The sequence below is a fragment of the Rhinoraja longicauda genome, chromosome 13 (assembly GCF_053455715.1).
Source record: "Rhinoraja longicauda isolate Sanriku21f chromosome 13, sRhiLon1.1, whole genome shotgun sequence".
Taxonomy (NCBI): domain Eukaryota; kingdom Metazoa; phylum Chordata; class Chondrichthyes; order Rajiformes; family Arhynchobatidae; genus Rhinoraja; species Rhinoraja longicauda.
Window position 1 is genome coordinate 41,162,863 of NC_135965.1, and position 15,788 is coordinate 41,178,650.

General features: G+C 42.1%; 1 protein-coding gene across 2 annotated transcripts in view; it reads right to left on the reverse strand.

The window, feature by feature from the left end:
- The window catches only part of wdfy1 (WD repeat and FYVE domain containing 1), a 37,280-nt gene that overhangs the window by 14,447 nt on the left and 7,045 nt on the right, over positions 1 to 15,788 (reverse strand). For both annotated transcript variants that reach the window (XM_078410840.1, XM_078410839.1), the window contains exons 3-8: positions 15,081 to 15,154; positions 13,159 to 13,213; positions 8,544 to 8,694; positions 7,420 to 7,532; positions 3,831 to 3,957; positions 2,742 to 2,847 (exon numbers count right to left, since the gene is read on the reverse strand). In XM_078410840.1, the coding sequence (XP_078266966.1) occupies positions 2,742 to 2,847; positions 3,831 to 3,957; positions 7,420 to 7,532; positions 8,544 to 8,694; positions 13,159 to 13,213; positions 15,081 to 15,154 (626 nt within the window). The remainder of the gene's footprint in view (positions 1 to 2,741; positions 2,848 to 3,830; positions 3,958 to 7,419; positions 7,533 to 8,543; positions 8,695 to 13,158; positions 13,214 to 15,080; positions 15,155 to 15,788) is intronic.

A 15,788-nucleotide genomic window follows, 5' to 3' on the forward strand; every position in this document is an offset into this window, starting at 1 on the left:
GAGATGAGGAGGAATTTCTTTAGTGAGAGGTTGGGGAATCTGTGGAATTCATTGCCATAGGAGGCTGTGGAGAGCAAGTCAATGGATATTTTTAAGGCAGAGATTGACAGATTGTCGAATAGTACAGGTGTCAGGGGTTATGGGGAGAAGGCAGGAGGGCAGGGTTCAGAGGGAAAGATAGATCAGCCATGATGGAATGACAGTCGACTTGACGGGCCGAATGGCCTAATTCTGCTCCTATTACTTATGAACAACTCTTTATATTCAGACATGATACCTCACTATTGCTCTAAGTCTTAATCAATTTCTTATCCAGTTCTATATTCTATACTTGGACTTACAGGCTTTCAGCACGATTAGAAACCCACTTACAACAACATTCAAATCTTTTGAGTTTTCAGAAGACTTATGTAAGAATTCACTGCCCTTTTTATTAAGGAAAGATGATCATTCATCCAGATACACAAAAAAAAAAAAAAGAAAATATACACTTGAGAAATACAGGCTGCTTTTCTCCTAAGAATCTTTGATAACAATGGTTAAACTGATGGTGATATAGACAATGTGGTAAACAGGATTTTTAAAAATAGTAATTTAAAAAGCTAGAATTAAAGTTAATTGATAAAATATAAAACATTAAGAGGAAGCATTTATAACACCAGGAAGAGCAAGATGGTGGAGTAAACCATTAAAGTCAATGACTAAAACAGCAATTGAATTAATATTTACAAACAAGTTGGACGGGTAGATGAAAGAGAAAGGGGCATGGAATTAGTGAGGCTCTATGAGAACAGTGGTATTGGAGAGGTGGAACAGGGATATTCAACAGGAACTGTTTCAACAACAGTTTCCTTTATATTGCCCACAAGAAAAACAAAGCTGTTTGACAAGCATCATCTTCTCTTTCTCATTATCCACTGACAGTTTTGAAGATAGACCAGGTGCATGCGTGATAATTTGCATAAATATAATCAGACACTAAACTTTGGGTATCAGGCCTGTTGCTGACCAGATCAGATTTGCGAGCCATTTAAAAAAAGAAATACTTGCATTAAATTTTGTACAAACGTCTCCTTGATTGCTCCCCACATTACTATACTATAAAGTGCAGGGGATTATCTACCATATCCTTAAACCCGATCAATATATTCTTTATATTGTTTCCCTCAGTAGAACAATCAAACGTTGCATTGTTGTCAGCTCTGTATTCCTTATCCATGGCTACCGTGCAGAAATATATGGTTTAATTACAGATTATCATTAGCATAGGTGAGTTAGTTGCTCCTTATTGTCAAAACCTGAGAATAAGCAAGCAACTGACCATTAACCAATTTGATTTGTTGTGGATATTACATCATAATCATCCAGCTTCCTTGAATAATTGAATAGTTCCATCTGGGCATGTCTCCCAATTCCCCACTGGTTCTGTCCCATATATCTTCAGGCAGAAGTCAGACGTGCTTTCGTGAGGGTAAACTCTCGGAAAGTGGCCAGTCCAGATGTAGTCCCTGGACAGGATCTAAAATCGTGCAATCACCTCGCCAGACTTTGCCAACCTCTTCAACTTCTCACTTCAACAGTCTACTGTCCCCATCTGCTTCAAGGAAACCTCCATCTATCCGGTCCCCATTAAAGCCACCTGTCTCAATGATCACTGTTCCGTAGCTCTATCATCAACCATGATGAAGTGCTTTGAAGCAATGGTAATGGCCTTCATCCATGCTAGTCTTTTGGACAGTCTAGACCCCTTGAAATCTGTATGCAGGAATATGGGCCCACAGAGGACGCTGCCTTCCTTGCACCACAGTCATTTCTGGATTACCTTGACAACAAGAACACTTATGTCAGAATGCTATTCATTGATTTCAGCTATCAGCACCATTGTTCCGAATAAGATCCTCTTTAAACTTCTGGACCTTGGCCTTGGGGCCTCCATCTACAAATGGCTTTGGGACATCCTGACCTCAGTCGATTTTGTAGAGTTGATCATAACGTTTCTTCCACCTTGAGCCCTATCACTGGTGCACCTCAGGGTTGCGAGTTCAGTCCCTTGCTGCACTCTGTACACCACCGAATGTGTGGCCATGTACAACACCAATTTGATCTTTAAGTTCGCCAATGATTCATGGAAGGTTGGTTATTAGAGAGAAGGATGCTCCTCAAACTGCGGAGCATCTTGGACAATGCAGCTCACCCCCTCCATGACACACTGGTCAACCTGAGGAGCACCTTCAGCAAAAGACTGGTTCCACCAAGATGCAGCACAGAACGCCATAGAAGATCCTTCTTCCCTGTGGCTATCAAACTGTACAACTCATCCCCCTTCTGTCGTGGTGTAGACCGACTCCCCTCTCCCACCCCCACCCCAATCTTTGCACATCCCCAATCCTTTCCACTCATCACTTTAATTTCTTGTATCTTTTGTTTTATGACTGTTGGCAAAACAATTTCCCTCCTGGGATAAATAAAATTCTATCGCATCGTATTGTTTCATATCGCAAAGAATAACTGAAAATGCCATTGTTTGAGTCACGGGTGTTAATTGCAAATACATAATATCAGTGGGGACACAGTGTGGACATTTACCAACTACAATGACATCCATATCATGAATTATCTGGTTACATTTAATCTGTCCAGTATAGGTTCATCCCGAGTTAACTTGTAGACTTTGACCAGTTGCAGCATGACATTTTATGGAACGTCATGTTCAAGTGTAAAGGGAAAGTAATGTTTGGTACCTCTATTCTTTGGGCATCCATGTTCCAAACCACAATTCCCCCATCAGCTGCACAGGATATCAGCTGCCGCGTAAGTTGCAGGTAGCACAGAGATTGTACTTTGTCACTGCGAATAAATCAGAAATCTGTTAAAAAGGGCTACTCCCGTTACCAATACAGATGACTATGAATTCTACTAGAACATCTCCTGTTAAACAAATTGTTTGAAAGTTGGGATTGGAACTCGAGGACAATTATAAGCCAAAGTCAGCACTTAGCAAGAATCATTTCCCTTTCTTGAATAGGTTTCTACCAATGCATTTAACTACCTTAAAAATCATGTCTGACCCAATTTACTTTCAATGGTGCGGAAATGAATCCGGCATCCATCTTTACAACTTCAATAATGCATTCAATATCCTACTGGCTTTGCAATCAATCTGCAAATAGTGAGGGGGTAAGAGCAGATTTTCAGGGGCTGATCCTTTTAGTTTCCCTGATCTTTCTTCCTGTCAGATGGGCAGCACCAACTCCATACTGACTATTCCAACTGGGAAGGAAATAAATGAGGAATAACACACAAGTACCAAAATAGTGCAGTATATAATCAGTTATTATGATAGAGGCTATTCGGCCCATCGTGCCTTTGCCTGCTCTCCATACAGCAACCAAGTCAGCCAAATTCCCACTCTATGGCTGCAGCCCAGCCTGTTTAGTTACTTCAAGTGCCTATCTGATTTTATTCTGAAATCACTGATCAACTCCATTTCCACCATGTTCGCAGGAAACAAGTTTCAGGATGTGTCGTTGGAGATTACTTTACACTTTAGAGACGCAGTGAGGAAACAGGTCCTTTGGCAAAATATCACTGCTTCCATTGTACGCATTTCATAACCAAAATAGTTTCTCCAAACTTTCATATGATAGATCTTAAGACAGATTGAAGCCTACAATAAGTTAAAAAAATGAAATCAGCAAAAGGCAACTGAAGATAATATTGACTTCAGATTAAAATTATCTTATGAACATTGAATTAGCAACCGGCATCTCACACTTTCCAGCAGCATGGCAAGAATATGACATCTAAATAAATAACAGTTCATCACTTACTGATGACCCTGAAGAAGTAAAGTCCTGCCTTTTCTCCCACCAATGTCCCACATAATAATACTGTTGTCAGTTGCTCCAGAAAACAGCAGTCGCTGGAGAGGATCCCACCAAAGGGCCAAGATGCCTCCTGTTAAAGAGCAAAGGACCAATGAACCTGCAAACCCAAATTTCCTTGGCACAGAAAATCATTTTACTTCAATACCACAGTAAACCCTCGCAATAACAGACCACTTAGGGGTGGATGGTGTCCATTGTTACCGATTGTCCGCTATAACAGAGTGAGGGAGGTAAAGTTTAACCCAAGATAGTGAGGGAAGAAACACTCCATTTTGGGGGAGGGTTAAACCGCAGAGCTCCCAGCCCCACACACGGTGTGTCAGGGACGGGCCCGGCACTAGACAATAGGCAATAGGTGCAGGAGTAGGCCATTCGGCCCTTCGAGCCAGCACCACCATTCAATGTGACCATGGCTGATCATTCTCAATCAGTACCCCGTTCCTGCCTTCTCCCCATACCCCCTGACTCCGCTATCCTTAAGAGTTCTATCTAGCTCTCTCTTGAATGCATTCAGAGAATTGGCCTCCACTGCCTTCTGAGGCAGAGAATTCCACACCTTCACCACTCTCTGACTGAAAAAGTTTTTCCTCATCTCCGTTCTAAATGGCCTACCCCTTATTCTTAAACTGTGGCCCCTGGTTCTGGACTCCCCCAACATTGGGAACATGTTTCCTGCCTCTAACGTGTCCAACCCCTTAATAATCTTATACGTTTCGATAAGATCCCCTCTCTTCCTTCTAAATTCCAGTGTATACAAGCGTAGCCGCTCCACCTTCCACTCACGCCACCTTCTTGCTGCTCGCTCTCACCATTCCCGCAACGTGAAACACACTTCATGGCGCCAGCTCACTGGGTTAGTGGCAGAGGTGGGGGGCAGGAGGGGAGGTGCAATAAGAGCCTCAGCCCGTCATAACCAAAATCCACTAGATAGATGTCAATTAATGCAAGGGTTTATTGTATATACAATAACGTGCACCCGTGCGCACATAGAAAACAGGTGCAGGAGGAGGCCATTTGGCCATTAATTGTGATCATGGCTGATCATCCATAATCAGTAAACTGTGCCTGCCTTCTCCCCATATCCCTTGATTCTGCTATCTACATGCACAGACATACACATACACACATACTTATCTTAATCGCAATTTTCAGTTAGTCATGCCTGAAATTAAAAGTTATTATGGACAGCCCAGGTGTATTAGTTAGAGAAACTCAGTTTTAGTAATAAAATGCAATTAGGCAAAGCAAAGATGCGTTTCATCTGATAAATATTATGATGTTGTTTATTGGACTTACTTAAAGTTTTCATGCACATAGTGCTGCTTAGTATTACAAGTTCATTTTCACTTTTCTGTACAAAAAGTTGTCTCACAGAAGACAGGGAATTTGTCATAGTGCCCCGAGTTGATATTAAGTCAGATGAAGAGGTTTGGTTCCCAGGTGCGGTTTTAAAGGGGAGGGAGAGGCAATAAGATAGAAATCTTAAAGACTGCTCAGCTGAAAGCACAGCTATAAAGGTATTGAGATAAAAATCATAGATGTGAGAATTGCAGGTGCTTAGAACTCAATGCTGTTGAACTGGGAGAAGTTAGGGAGATCAAGATCTTTAGCCAGAGGGTGGTGAATCTGTGGAATTCATTGTTACCATTCACTGGGTATTTTTTTAAACGGTGATTGATTGGTTCTTGATTAGTGAGGGTGTCAAAAGGTTATGGGGAGGTGATGGGAGAATGGGGTTGAGGGGGAAAGATAGACCAGCCATGATCGAATGGCGGAGTGCACTCGATAGGCTGAAGTTGATCAAGGCTTGTAACTTTTGTTAGCATCGTTAACCACTGCACCATCTAGTGGAGTGGATGAGTAATAAAGATCCTCCCTCACCCCGCAGATACTAAAGGCACATAAAAACAACATTTGACGAACTAAGTATTTTTGACGTGTTGATAAAATCTGAACAGAAACCGAAAGGGTAAAGTTAATACAAGGAGACAAGAACGGGGGCACAGTGACTCAGAGTAATAATAATTGGCTGAGCAAGATGCTGCTTCACAACATGGAATGTGTGATTCCATTATAGAAAAGAGAACATTATAGAAAAGGGAACAGCACAGGCCCTTCAGCCCACAATATCCATGCTGAACATGATGCCAAATTAAACTAATCTACTCTGCCCGCATGTGATCCCTATTTCTCCATTCCCTGCTTATCCATGTGCCAATGTAAAAGTCACATAAATGCCACTATGTCCGTGGGCGCGGGGGGGAAGAGAGTGGAAGTTTTGTTGCCTTCCATCACAGTGAGGGGGTGTTTGGAGTCACTGTGATGGATGTTGGTGTTGGGGTCGTGTGTCCTGTGTTCTTTTCTTTTTTGCTGTGTCTTGTGACTGCTGAAATTTCGTTCGGTATTTATACCGAATGACAATAAAGTTCTGTTATACTGTTATATACTGTTATACACTACCATATGATAGTGGCATTTATGTGACTTTTACATTGGCACATGGATAAGCAGGGAATGGAGAAATAGGCCTCCACCACCAGTCCTGGCAGCAAGTTTAAGGCACCCATCACACACTGTGTGTAAAAAATTGCCTTTAAACTTTCCCCCTCTCGCCTTAAAACGATGTCCTCTAGTCCTTGACATATCCATCCTGGGAAAAAGGTTTCTGTCTACCTTAACTATACCTCTCATAACTTTATATAATTGTTTCAGGTCTCCTTGTCTTGTGTTAAATTGTAAAATTGTCCCCAGTGTGTTGGATAGCGTTAATGTGCAGGGATCACCGGTCGGTGCAGACTCAGTGGGCCAAAGGGCCCGTTTCTGCGCTGTATTAAACCAAATTAAACTAAACAATCAAGCCATGCAGATGTACTGCAGGTAGTGCAAAGAGAAAAATACCAGAATGCAGTAAATAATGTTACAGTTAGTTACAGAGAAAGTTCAGATTTTAAAAAGTACAAGGTCTGCAGTAAGGTAGGTTGGAAGATCAGGACTACACCCTAATGGAAGGACTGTTCATTAGCCTGGCAATAGTGGGGGAGAAGCTGTTTTTAGATTTGTTTTAGATTTAGAGATACAGCGTGGAAACCGGCCCTTCGGCCCACCGGGTACGTGCCGCCCAGCGATCCCTGCACATTAACACTATCCTACACGCAGTAGGGACAATTTTTACATTTGCCCAGCCAATTAACCTACATACCTGTACGTCTTTAGAGTGTGGGAGGACACCGAAGATCTCGGAGAAAACCCCTGCAGGTCACGGGGAGAACGTACAAAAACTCCGTACAGACGGCGCCCATAGTCAGGATCGAACCTGAGTCTCCGGCGCTGCATTTGCTGTAAGGCAGCAACTCTACCGCTGCGCCACCGTGCCGCTCCTGAACCTGGTGCTACATGCTTTCAAGAGATAGAGAGAGCGCCTTCTTGTCATCTGATTAGATAAATCAACTCTGGTGCAATAGACAGAGGTGTGAAACACTCGAACCCTGGCAGCTGCGATCAACACACACACACACACACACACACACTTTACCTTCATGTCCTTTTAATGTTGAAATGACACTGCAAGTATTCTGTTCAAGCTTCAGTAATGTGATCTGCCCAGAGCTGTCGCCCACAAATGCATGCTTTGTTTCTCCGTCATATCTTAATAAATTGTTGGTTAAAAACAAATAACAGGCGAAGAAAATAAACAGAGTAGTCCTTCTCCAAATAGGACCACTCACCACAGGGCAGAGGAATGATTTTCAGTGAGCAATTAATATTTCCCAGTATGTAAATGGCTGCTAATTTTACTATCCTGCACTTTACTCCAATGTCAATAGGCAAATTTACATTCAAGTATTTTTACAAGCAAAGTACCAAAGACGTTTACTGCAAAGACACACCAAAGTAGGTGACCTCCCTTTTATATTAATGGAGCAATGAGCAGCTAACACCTGGACAGTCAATATTATAAAGGACTAGACCAGGTGGACCCGTTGGGCCCAAACCTCTCCTGCATTGGTGCAGCACCGTCTCCTCCCCCCCCCCTCCCCCATCCCCTCCTCCCCTTCCCCCACCATCCTCCTTAACCCCCCTTATCCTCCCTCCTCCCCCCCTCCCTAGGAGATAGATTGAAAAATATAACACGGATTTCAATGAAACTTCTTCCATTAGCACCAAAGGGACGACGGTGAGTAAGGTGGGCCTAAAATTGTCGTGCAACCGTGTACCGTTTTGGCTGTAGTTCAGGATCAAACGAACAAACAAACGAGAGCTTTAGTATATAGATGAAATAAAAACAAATTCCGTTCAGAAACAAAGTTTGCTGTTAATTTCTTAACTCTCACCTTGAATAGCAAGTATGTCATGAAGCTGCAAAGAGTGCAGAGAAGATTTACGAGGATGTTGCCAGGACTAGAGGGCCTGAGCTACAGGGTGTGGTTGGGCAGGCTTGGACTTTATTCCTTGGTGTGCAGGAGGCTGACGGGTGATCTTGAAGGTGTATATAATAATGAGTAGGTTTGATAAGGTGGATGGACAGACTTTTACCCAGGGTAGGGGAATCAAGAACTAGAAGATGTAAGTTTTTGGTGAGAGAGGCAAGATTTAATAGGAATCGAAGGGGGAAACTTGGTACTGATTAATTTCTTTGTCAGGCCCGAGCAAGGATACTGTAGGCATGAAGCCCATGCACTGAAGCAGTGTCGGCCCTGCAAACATCCACTTCTGGTGCACATCCAGCTAAGGTATTTGTCATGTCCTGTGCTTATAACCCATTCACTCTCTGGAGAAAATATGATCGCCGAAACACGATGTTGGTGTGCTGTAAGGAGAGAAGAAAAAAAGGTTATATTAATAGTTAGAATGACTTAATTTACTCCAGCACATTGTGTCTTCTTTTATAAACCGGCATCTGCAGTTCCTCGTTCCTCCCACACTCCAAAGACGTACAGGTTTGTAGATTAACTGGCTTTCTGAAAAATTGTATATTGCCCCTGGGCCTAGTGTGTAGGATAGTGCTAGTAGTATACAGGGTGATCACTGGTTGGAGCAGGCTTGATGGGCCAAAGGATCCGTTTCCACGCTGTATCTCTAAAGTTTAAAGTAAATGAATAGTTTGTGCTAGTTGTGGAAATTAAGGCATGATGGGTCAGTTGGCTACCTTATGGAAATTATTATGCATAACAAATAGATTACATATATAATAGATGTACTATTTATTTGTCTGCAATTTAAAAAAAAATCATGCTTCATTACCTGGCAAACTAAGCCAGATACATCATGGACAAGTCGTGAAGGAAGATGGACGCTTGCCTGGAAGCCCACAAGAAAGAGAACCTGTCCGGTTCTTGAACCTTTTAGTTTAGTTTAAAGATACAGCACGGAAACAGGCCCTTCGGCCCACCGAGTCCACGACAACCAGTAATCCACCTATACTAATACCATTCTACACACGGGACAATTAACAATTTTTATCAAGCCAATTAGCCTACATGCCTGTACATCTTTGGAGTGTGGGAGGACACCAAAGAATCCAGAGAAAACCCCTGCAGATCAAGTTGTGGAGGCCAAGTCAATAGATATTTTTTAAAGCAGAGATAGATGGATTCCTCATTAGTACGGGTGTCAGGGGTTATGGGGCGAAGGCAGGAGAATGGGGTTAGGAGGGAGAGATAGATCAGCCATGATTGAACGTCGGAGTAGACTTGATGGGCCAAATGGCCTAATTCTGCTCCTATCACATGACCTTTCCCTCCCCACCCCATGCCCCAAACACACAGAAACCTATCAACCTCTGTTATGACTAAAGACAATGACTGAACTTCTATAACACTCTGGGTGGAGAAATTCCAATGGTTTGTCTTTGAGTAAAACAAAAACTTCTCCTCATCCTAGTCATCAACAGTCTATCCTTTAAAATCAAAGCGTACCTTACATAAAATGAAACTAACATTCTCCCTGCTTCCAGCCTGTTAGGCCCCTTAAGAATTTTCAATGAAATTGCCTCTCATTCTTCTAAAAGCTAGACAATATAGTCTCAGTTTTCTCTCCCACTCTTCATACTGCAGCTCATTATCTCTGGAAACAGCGTGATGAATCTTTGCAGCACTCCCTCAAGAGGCAAGTTAGTCTTTCCTGACTAAAGAGAGCAAAGCCATACTCAATACCCCAGGTACAGTCTCACCGAGGCACTGTACATTAGCAACAAGTCATTCCAACGCCTGAAACTAAATAATAACACAATAAAAAAAGGCCAAGAATCCACTACAGAAAAGCAAAGCAACAACAAAGAAAAAAACAAAAGGACACAAAGTGCTGGAATAACTCAGCAGGTCAGGCAGCATCTCAGGCGAACATGGATAGGTGATGTTTCGGGTCATCACCCTTCTTCAGTCCATATCGACTCAAAACGTCACCTCTTCCATGTTCTCCAGAGATGCCGCCCGACCAACTGAGTTACTCCTCTAAATTGTGTTCTTTTGTGTATTAACCAGCATCTGCAGTTCTTAGTTTCTGCAACAAAAAAAAGCATGCAGGTAAAAGGGCTAGAATCATTGTGCACTTAGCTGGGTAAATACTTCTTTTTGAGCAACTACATTTGGGAATGAATAAAATCAAAACATGCTGCATCCATAGAAAGATGTACTCAAGTTACAGAAGTGCAACTGAACACCACAATGTTACCAAGCTTTAAGCCAATGCTCATTAGAAAGAATGAACACCAGGCAGAAGCATGAATCTGAAAGTAGGTTAACTATGACAAAGTGCTGTAATCTAATCATCACAGTCATAAACATACAACAAGAGGTTTGATACAAAGCTCGCCCGGGCTGCCATTTTGACAATGTTCTTCATGATCTGCCTTCACCCACAAAACCCTTTCCTTGCCTCTGAGCTTGCTATAAAAATCTTCATTTCAACTTGACAAAAAGGCCATCAATCCAGACATTAATTCTGCTTCTCTTGACAGTCACCACCCAAGCAGTTGAGAGTTTCCAACTCGTCTTTCATTTAAGATTTTGCATTAAGCTTCCTCTTGAATACACAGTTTATTACTCTTTTAAACCAAGGTTATTCATATCACATAAATATATATTTTTTAAAGCAAGTCAATTATACTTTTATTCACACTGTCAAACAATGAAATGAAATAAAAAGTTAAAACGATTGGTAAGGATTTTAGCTGCAAAAGTTATTAACTGTTGTCATCAACTTTATTACGTGCATTTTCAATGTCAGAGTTTGAGTAGGATTTTCAGCATTTCTGACTCGTTTGACAGCGGGCTAAACCCAAGGCAAGGCTTGGCCAACTTACAAAATTATTTGCAGCAGTTTTGCAGACAGGATATCTTCTGCACTCCTCCCTTCCTCCCCGAGATGGCAAAATGACATCAGGACTCTGCCATTGTATTTTCGTTTTAGTTTAGTTTAGAGATACATTGTGGAAACAGGCCCTTCGGCCCGAGCCCATGCCGACCAGCGATCCCCGCACACTAACGCTATCCTACGCACACACTAGGGACAATTTACAATTGTACCAAGCCAATTAACCTACAGACGTGTACATCTTTGAAGTGTGGGAGGAAACTGGATCACCTGGGGAAAACCCATGCGGTCGGTCACAGGGAAAGCAAACAAATTCCGTACAAACACCCGTGATCAGGATCGAACACAGGTCTCTGGCGCTGTAAGGCAGCAACTCTACCGCTGCACCACCATGCCTCCCCTCACCACACCATCTGATGAGGGATGGCTTCAAGTAAGATGTTCTCACTGGAGAGTTTACATTCGCAAGTAAAGTAGAGGTCCTGCTGAGCCGGATGGTCACATCGCACAGTGATCTGGCACAGGTCTACTTGCACTTTATTCTGTTTTAAAACTGTTACAATTTGTTTCATTGGGTTGTTTAAATTAATACTGACTAGCTAATTAAATTATTGCATGGTATGGGAGGCGCATTCCCAATCTCGTTGTACCGCTGTACAATGACAATAAAGATATATTGTATTGTATTGTATTGTGTGGTATATATTGTATTGTATTGTAGGTGTGCAACAAGAGTGGGCAGCTGGTCACTATCAGAAAATATCACCTTTGTTTTTTTTAATACATTTGACAAAAGAAAAGTGCGTTCGTTTACCATCATGTTAAATGACAGCCCTCCTAACTCCAAGACACTCGATTCATTGCAGATATGGACTAAATGCGGTGATACATTTTTTTTTGTTGCAAAAAGATGATTAAAAGACAAAATATAATAATATTCTAAGGAAGCTGTTAACAATTTTGGTGACACAAGGAACTGCAGATGCTGGAATCTTGAGCAAAACACAAAGTGCTGGAGGAACTCTGCTGGTCAGGCAGCATCCATGGAGGGAATGAACAGACCATGTTTTCAGGTTGGATCCATTCTCCTGACTGATAGAGTGGGAGGAGAAAGCTGGAATAAAGAGGTGGGGTGGGGCAAAGCCTGGCAAGTGACAGGTGAAAGGGGACAAATTTGATGTCACCTAGGCTGCTCCTGGTGTTTATTTTTTTTCTTAGTAACATGGTGTAGGAAAGGATAAATGAACTATAAGATAGATAAAAGGAGACAACTTCAACAAAAACATCGACGCAGATTAAAAAAATATATATACACAGAGACCACAGCAAATTCCAGAATTCCATACAAAGAACTTCTCTTTGATTAGACAAACCCAGGCAATGTCAAAATTGTTAATTGGTTCTTGCAATCTTGTCTATTCACAGCTGTGATCGTACCACCATTCAAGAATACTTTTAGGACTTTAGTTTCCACATATAACAGGTCGAGTAGCAAGTCTATCAACTAACACGAGGGGCAAATGCAAGGCTCACTTCAGTACCAAAGGTCGTTATGATTTTCCTACACTAACTCCTAAGCTAACTCCCGATCCCGACTACGGGTGTTGTCTACACGGAGTTAGTACGTTCTCCCCGTGACCGCATGGGTTTTCTGTGGGTATTCCGTTATCTTCCCACACTCCAATAACGTGCAGGTTTGTAGGTGAATTGGCTTGGTATAAATGTAAATTGTCCCCTGTGTGTAGGAAAGACAGTGCAAGTACATGGGGTGATCATTGGTCGGCGCAGACTCGGTGGGCCAAGGGGGCTGTTTCCACTTGTATCTTTAAACTAAACTATAGCCCAAAACCAGTGACAAACACGTAGATTTACCATTCAACTCTCAACTCAAAACAAAATAGCTGGCAGCATCAAATAGACACAGCAAATAAACACAATTAAAATAAATACGGCAACATACCTGGGTAAGTCTTTACATAAGTCATTTTATTGAAATCTTCAGCCATGAGGAATTCCTAAAATAAATGCAAATATTTATAATCAATACTTATTCTATAGCTAGTTCATACACACGTGCACATTTTCCTTACAAGATTACGGGTGCTGTCTGTACGGAGTTTGTACGTTCCCCTAGTGACCGCGTGGGTTTTTTCAGAGATCTTCGGATTCCTCCCACATTCCAAAGACGTACAGCTTTGTAGGTTAATTGGATTGGTATAACTGTAAATTGTCTCTTGTGTGTGTAGCATAGTGTTAGTTTGTGGGGGATTGCTGGTCGGCAGTCAGAGAGTGGTGAAGGTGTGGAATTCTCTGCCTCAGAAGGCAGTGGAGGCCAGTTCATTGGATGCTTTCAAGAGAGAGCTGGATAGAGCTCTTAAGGATAGCGGAGTGAGGGGGTATGGGGAGAAGGTAGGAACGGGGTACTGATTGAGAGTGATCAGCCATGATCACATTGAATGGCGGTGCTGGCTCGAAGGGCTGAATGGCCTACTCCTGCACCTATTGTCTATTGGCACGGACTCGGTGGGCCGAAGGGCCAGTTTCCGCGATGTATCTATAAACTAAATTAAATTAGTGCGAAGCAGGGAAATTATTCTCAAGGATATTTACTGTAGAACTGTTGATACACTGTTAGCCCAAAACTCAGAGTGCATTTATGGGCTCCATTTACAGTGGAAGTGAGGAGCCTCAGGCTCATCATGCAAAACACCATGATTGAGCTCCACCTGGAATTTAAAACCAGAGCCCTTGGGGGGCAGCACAGCGGTAGGCTTGCTGCCTTACAGCGCCAGAGACCTGGGTTCAATCCTAACTAGAGGTGCTGTCTGTATGGAGTTTGTACATTCTCCTGGAGACCACATGGGTTTTCTCTGGGTGCTATGATTTCCTCCCACACTCCAAAGACGTACAGGTCTGTAGGTTAATTGGCTTTGGTAAAAATTGTAAATGGTCCCAAGTGTTTGTTGGACAGTGTTAATGTGCAGGGATCGCTGGTCTGCACGGACTCGGAGGGCCGAAGGACCTGTTTCTATACTGTATCTCTAAACTAAACTCTACATCTGCAACCATTGGAGCTCAAAACTTGTCCCAGCTAACGACTTAATCAGGAAATGTCAACACTGATTGTGGTTAGGCTGCATTTGAAGTATTGTGCATCCCATTACAGAAAGGATGTGGAGGCTTTGGAGAAGGTGAGGCATCAGCACTACCTGTTGTGCCACTATGATGATGTATCTCCATGAATTCACTGTACAAACCCCTTCAACTGGAAGTTTGTGCACAAGTACTTTGTGTGTTAATAGTAATTATACCAGGTGCAGCGGCAAAAGACCTTGAGACCCAGGGAACTTGTGGCAATTGTTGCTTTTGCCATCCCCCAGAGGAATTCTTGGACGTTGTGGATAATAACAGGAAATTGTAGTGGACATACATTGTTCCTGCACATTGCAGAAAATAACTTCAGATCATTCTGTGAGACAAACAGTTGGTTTAAGTGGAGCATGTATAACTTCCTCCAGTATAGTTAATTACCATCTCAGCAGGAAATAGGAATTGTGGAGTGAGAAATGTTAAAGGGGGGCAGAAGTTTAAAGGAGAAAAATCTAAATACTTATGCGAAACTGTACATAGGACTTTGCAAAGATCTAAGGAATGCAAGTAAACATCAATGATGAACATGGATCCAAGATTTATTTATTTTAATTTAGTTTAAGTTTAATTAGCTTAATGTCACATGTACCCAGGTACAGTGAGAAGCTTTTGTTGCATGCTATCCAGTCTATGATTACAATCGGGCCATTTACAGTGTATAGATAGAAAATTGTAATATTTATCTGTATGAAGATAACGAAAGAAAAATATAATGCAGGCAGGCAAACGTACCACAATTGCTCCATTATCTTGTCCTATAAAAATCCGTCTATTATCAGGATTGTAGGAAACGGCAGTGCAGGGCGCTATGGAAAAAAAAGTGTTATTAACACAATCTGATTGCAACATGAAATATTAATGCCAAGGAGATTCACAAACTTCTGCAATTGTGAAGCTAACAATGATCTACATGCTCCTCGAGCTTCATTCCCTTTGATCTCTTTTTCACACATTATCCTTCCTTATCTCTGTGTCTCCCTCTCCCCTGACTCTCAGTCTGAAGAAGGGTCTCGACCCGAAACGTCACCCATTCCTTCTCTCCAGAGATGCTGCCTGTAGTTACTCCAGCATTTTGTGTCTATCTTTGGTGTAAACCAGCATCTGCAGATCCCTTCTCCACTGTGAGGGTCATGGCAGTTTTTATTTGATCATTTTCTCCCCTTTAATGCTACTTCAATAACGTAGTAAATTACGCAGCACACCACACCTTTGAGCTATTCCTTTCTCTGCTCCATCCACAAAGATAAATAGTAGCACATGAATGGTTAACAACGCTGCAATTTATTCCACACCCCCCCCCCCCCCCACCCCTCCACCATTACAAGCTTTGAAATCAGAATCAGAGGACAAAATAAAAAGATTCACTTGAAGAAATTCCAATTGGAAAACGCTTCTTTTTAAAATTATTTGAACTGCTAGAAGCAAATAACTTCCACATGT